General features: G+C 60.5%; 1 protein-coding gene across 1 annotated transcript; it reads right to left on the reverse strand.

The window, feature by feature from the left end:
- Window positions 1-2,304: 2,304 nt before the first annotated feature.
- Window positions 2,305-4,392, reverse strand: NKX2-8 (NK2 homeobox 8). Its single transcript, XM_022570779.2, has 3 exons — window positions 4,067-4,392; window positions 3,620-3,875; window positions 2,305-2,959 (listed from the first exon to the last, which is right to left on the reverse strand). Exons 1-3 carry the CDS (start codon window positions 4,271-4,273, stop codon window positions 2,403-2,405), a joined length of 1,020 nt encoding a protein of 339 aa, XP_022426487.2. The 5' UTR covers window positions 4,274-4,392; the 3' UTR covers window positions 2,305-2,402.
- Window positions 4,393-5,877: the final 1,485 nt, after the last annotated feature.

The raw sequence follows: 5,877 nt of genomic DNA on the forward strand, positions 1-5,877 counted from the left end.
GTGGGTAACAGTGTAGACATGAGGGATCCTGATGCTAATGCCATAAGAAATGTCTGCCCTTCTCCTGCCCAGGACACAGGCTGGATTGCTATGGCTGTGACCACCTCTCTGGAAAGCAAAAAAATGGTCTTTCATATTGGTTAGACCTCTAGGTGAATTTGGTTGAGGGCATGCTCTCCCAAAGAGCCTCCTGGGAAGAGTCTCTCCATAGTCCAGATCCCTTAGTCCTATGGGCCTCATATTTAATAGACTCTCCCTGCTTTGCATACCCCAAGTCCTACTTTCTCTGGAGCTCCAGGAAAGAAAAGGCCAGAAACTGAACAGGTGGTGATTTTGCACTTTCTCTCCAATAATATTCAGGTCTTTGTCACCACCAATAGCAGAGAACGAGCTACAAATCTTTACCTTCATTCTTGGAGGAACACCCCTTCAGGAGGGAGAGCAAGGAAGAGGCAAGCACCCAGCCAGCTAACGGCAGGGACACATTCTGAGCCTGGCCTTCTTCAGAAATCTTTCCCTCCTTTTCTTTCCCATCTGTTCTGCCAGGGCTAACTGGGAAGTCCCCAGGGCAGTTTCCAACATATGTCTTACAACCTCCAGGCTCCCACACCAGCAATCATTTATTAGAAAGAGGTTTTATGATACAAATTTGATAATCTCCCAGGCACACTGGCACTGTTCTAATTGAAGTTGTAAGCCCATGAAATTCAAGCCCTTTGTCTTCCTGAAGGCCACAAGGTTTAAAAAGATACTATTGTCCACCCTAACACCCACTACATTGTCACCAGGGACTGATTAAACAGAGTCCTGAATCGGAACAGTGCGGATTTTGTCTAGGTCCTTTTCAGGCCTGACAATGCCCTTTTCAGTTCCCAAGACAAAAGGAGATTTAAGGATCGAGATTCTTCTAAGATAACCGCATCCATATGGAAGGCAAGGTGGCCAGCAGCTGAGAGCCAAACACCCCTCTCCCTTCCCCCTCTGCCCTCCTTTCTCTCTCCACCCCCCCAAAATCCCAGGTGATAACACTGCCTCAGCTACCCAACCCCTACCTCCTCCTCCATTTCCTCCTGGGACCAGAAAGCTAAAAGCCCAAAAAAAGACCCAATGCCTACTCCTCATAGACCTCATCGAGCCCTTACTCCCTCCCCTGGATCTGATACCCAAGACTGCTCTTTTCACTCGACTCTCCCTTCAGTGGCTGGCAGAGAGGAAGGTCCTCACTTCTCTGAGAGAGTGACCACTGCACTGCACGGGAGGCCCTGCGGCTACTGATACCGAGGGGATACCCAAGCGAAGCGCAGTTACAAGCCCGAAGAGTAGGACACTAGGTCCCCCACCCGGGTGTACACTGGGACCCTGGGTGAAATGAGCCCGACCAGCGGATCTCACACCTATGTCAGGCCCCCAGGGCTGTCCTCCCTCCGCTGGCAGCCCCTGAACTGGGTCATTCCCCGACACCTTTTAATTTCTTCACCACGTCAGCCACTCCCCATCCCACCCTGGTCGGGTGTTACACCAAGAAGAGGCAGAAAATCACAGCTGCCAGCCAAGTGAGGCACGCGCAGGCTCAACTGGGGGTTACAAGATCCCCGCATACTCCTCGGATCCCTGAGACCTCACTGCCACACTCCGGAAACGAGTGGCTAGCAGTCAGGCCTGGGCTGCTCCCCGGCGCAGCACGCTCAGCCCGGGCCCCGCTGGCACTTCTCCGGAGAATCCTAAGGGAGAAGCTCATTGCGCCCTCTCGTCGTTCTGCCCCGTCGTGGCCGACTCGGTTGACCTTTGGTGTTAGAAGCTCCAGCAGCTCCGGGAGCCCAGAGGGGCCTCCGTCTCGCTTCGGGGGCACAGCCACCTCCCGCTAATAGGTACCCCAGGGGTGCCTCTGCTTTCCCTTCCCCCCTTCCCCCAGTATCTTCCTAAAGCCGTGTGGGGACTGCGATCTGCCCTTCGGCCCAGCTCGGGGTGGGCCTTAACTTGGCCGGTCAAGGAGTGGGCCGGCGCCCCGAACTCTGGTCGGGAGAGCACAGCTCCCACCTACGTTCCCGGCAGGCACACAGGGGGACCCACCCCTACACATTTTATTCTCGCACCACAAAGAGGAAAAATACTCTATTTCTTTTAAAATACGTCGCTCCCCATACAAATAGCTATTTTAAAATGTACAAATAAGGCTCAAGCAATAAAATCTAGCTCTGGGTCTGGCGGTCGAGGGAAGAGGAGAGGGGGTATCTTGGCGAGAGTTCCGGGTGCGCTGGCTGATGAGGGCGGGGCAGGGGACCCCCGCGTCGAAGGAGGAGGGGCCCGGGACGCGCTCCAGGTCTCTGGCTCTATCCCTGCTCCGGCCGCAGAGCGCACCCCAAGTCCGGCGTAGCCCCAGGTGCCCGCGCCCCGCGGCTGCCTCACCAGTCCCAGGAGACCAGGGCGGGGGGCGCTAAGTGCTGGTAGGCGGGGAAGAGGCCGAACGCCGAGCCGGGACCGAAGGCCGTGTAGCCTGGCAGAGGGCAGGCGGCTGCCGGGGTCGCGCCGCTCTTGTCCCGGGCGGCGGCCGTGCCCACCTCGCCACGGCCGCCGCACGGTTGCCCGTCGCGCACCAGCACGGGCACCACCACGCGGCGCAGCAGGCCGGGCGCGGCGCGAACCTCGGCTGCCGCTGCCAAGCCGGGCGCCTCCGCGGCTCCCGGCGCGCGCGCGCGCTTCAGCTTGTAGCGATGGTTCTGGAACCAGATTTTGACCTGCGTGGGCGTGAGGCGCAGCAGGCGCGCCAGCTGCTCGCGCTCTGGCGCTGACAGGTAGCGCTGCTGCCGGAAGCGCCGCTCCAACTCCAGCGTCTGCGCCTTGGAGAACAGCACCCGCCGCTTCTTCCTCTTCTCGGCGTCCGAGCCCGGAGACGCAGGCCGAGCGGACGGCCGCTGCGACGAGTCCCGCGGGCTGGCCTCTGGGCTGCTCTCGTCCGAGGCTAGGGACGCAAAGGAGACACGGCCTGGTGAGACGCCGGCCCCTCTGCGGGCCGGCCGCCTCTCGCGCGCGGGCGCCGACCCACTCGTCCGCGGCTTGTGGAATGAGGCCGTTTCCTTCCCTGGGCCCATATCTGAACACCCACCTCTCCGAATACGATATCCTTTTACACCACAACCTGGAATCGCGCCCCCAAAGAAACCCACCCCGCGTTAAAACAAGTCGGCCCTGGTCGCTGCGCTGGCAGACGAATTCACTGCAAGCTGCCTCACCAAAACGGGCCACTTCCAGGTCGACTGCACTGCGGTTTGCCGAGGTTTACAAAGCCCTGAACCCAGGCTCGCCAGTACTGCCCATCCCAAACCGAGGCCGGGAGAACGTGGCCACTGTTTCAGGCACTTAAGGGCGGTGTCTTAAATATTTAAATATTCTGACCCCTAGAAACAGAAACCCAAATCCCGGGCGCAGGGATCCGATCTCAAGATGTGCCAACTGGCATAGGGGTTTGAAGAGGACAGAGCCTCTGGGACCGACCGACACTGAGGAAACCCAGACCGTGGGCTGGGGTTTCCGCTTCCCAGCCCCGCGAGGGCCGGGGGCTTGGCTCTGCGCTCCCCACTTCCCTCGCTTCCACCCCTGCCGCCATCCACCGCTCACTCACAGGGGTAGTGGCCGCGCTCCGATTCCAGCCAGGTGGCGTAGGGGCCGGGAGCGCGTAGCTCGGGCTCCCGCCTCCGTAGGTGCTGCGCGTCCTGCTCCGGTAAGTCCAGGAGACTGCGCACGGTGAAGCCGAGGCGTCCAGAGGTAGCCATGGCCGAGGAGGGGAAGGAGGCGGGGGCAGGGCAGGCTGGGAACCGAGGGGCGGCCGGGGACGCCGCTCCTATGGGTGGGCGTGAGAGGCGCACGCCATGCACTGGCTGCCGAGATATTAAGGCATCTACCGTGGAATCCCTGTTTATATAAACAGCTCTTCCCACCCGGGCGAGGTCCGGGACTCCCGAGTGTCAAGTACCTGAATGCGTACGGGACCAAAGCCCCGGCGAGCCCGGAAGGTGCCACCTCCGCCCCCCGCCCCGCCCCGTCCCCCGCCCCTCGGGCGCCCCGTTACCTCCCAGAGGCGGCAGGAAGCAGCCCTCCGCATTAGCGATTCTGTCTGATTAGCCCAAAGTGGGGACAGATAATGGGGATTGTTGCCAAAGAATAACATCTTGGGTGGCGAGCAGTGGCCACCGACCGCCGGTCCCAGCTTCCTCCTCCTCCAGGGCTGACATCGGGCCTGGCCCCGCGGGGGCGCTGGGAAGGGTGGGGGCGGCATGGGTGGGTTTATGAGCACCCAGGAATTTATTCCCTGTTTGCTTTATTCCTCGAGCTTGTTTGCTGGAGCGTTCGTTTCCCGCAATTATCCGGAAAGTGATTTACAAGACGGCGTTAAACTCTGGCGGGCTCTCTTTTTCTTTTTGGTTGGGCCCGTCTGAGGATTCAGAGGCGAGAAGTTTCAGGCGGGCACAGAAGAGTGGCTTGGCCCCGCCGGCGTCTGTGCCGAGGGTTTTGAAGGCCGCTAGCAACCTCCCACACCCCAGACATCTCCCACAACTTCAGGGGTGCTGGGGAAGGGCTGGCAGCATCCGGGGGGCCCCAGCTCGGCGTCGGTTGCTCCAGACCAGCAAAATGGAGGCGGAATTAGGCCAGACTGTTCTCTCCCCAAGTGCTAGCCTCGTTTTCCTCCTCCCGCCAGGTGGCTGGCTTTTGCGGGGCCAGGCCCCCCTCTAGGCCCCATGGGCGGCGGCGTTTCCAAGGGCGGCCTACGAGGGCGTCGCTGCCTCCTTGGTGTCGCCAGGTCCCCTGGCGCCCCTTGTGCGCCTGGGTTCCGTAGCCTCAGCGTTAGGCTGGGGGCTGGAGATGCAGGCCTCGGGTGACTTGGGCTCTCTGCTCCGCCAAAGCTGCCCGGCCTGGTCTGGTAAGGGACCGATTGTGGGAATTAGGACTGCGCCCGCCGGACAGAAAACACTGCCTGCCCGGGGTTTCCCGATATCTTCTAGTTCCCCACCCGAAGAAATGATACGGGTAGAAGGTGCCAGGAGCCTGTCAGGGCATGGATACGTTTTGTTGGCCCGTGGCTTCGTGGTGGCCACGCCTCAGACGAGGGCTGAGAGAGCGCGCTTCCAGAGGCCTCTCCTCCTGCAGCCAGTGGTTCGGGTAGTAGGTTGTTGAATTTCGGTGAGGGCCGCGTCACTTGGGTGGCCGCCCCTGCAATCCTGGCTCCACCTGAGCTGAACTCGGACCTGGCTCCCGTGCAGTTGCTGCTGCCCCGCCCGACCCGGCGCACCTCCCCAGCAGCCTCCCTGTCAAGCGTGCCCGAGGCGCCCGGGGCTGTGCTGCGCGCTGGGTGGTCGGGCGGAGGCAACCCCAATACGGGCCAACTGCTAGGCCGCGGACAAAGGGGAAATGGAGCTCGACGTCCCGGACCTGTTGGAAGCATTTGTTCCAGTCAAGATTTTGCATTTGTTCAGTGCGAAATAATGCGTGATTGACGCCTGCTCACAATGCGCTTTAGCGCTCCGGAATAAATCGGAGCTTGTCCTGTGTTGTCATGGTTTTCAATGGGGTTCAATGGGATTGGGAGCACGATCGACTCTGCTGGCCGTCTCTCCGCGGTCTCGGGAATAGATTTATTAGTTATGTCTTTTTAAAGAAGATTAAATTGAAATGACTTGGTTGTCCTCTCTGATATGGGGCGGAGGAGGGAGCAGGGGGTAGATGGGGGACGGCAGAAGCCAGAAGCCCGGTGCCCACAGTGCCCAGCACCCAAGCTCCAGCGTCCTAGAGGTTGGGCAGGTCACAGACCGGCGCAGGGCCTCGTGGACTTCTCCCTGGATGGTGCCCGATGCCTGGCAACCTCTGCCAGCCCGTCTCCTGAGA

Source organism: Delphinapterus leucas, chromosome 2, assembly GCF_059928025.1.
Source record: "Delphinapterus leucas isolate spDelLeu-1000000601 "Yukka" chromosome 2, BTC_Dleu_Yukka2, whole genome shotgun sequence".
In the NCBI taxonomy this organism is placed as follows: Eukaryota; Metazoa; Chordata; class Mammalia; order Artiodactyla; family Monodontidae; genus Delphinapterus; species Delphinapterus leucas.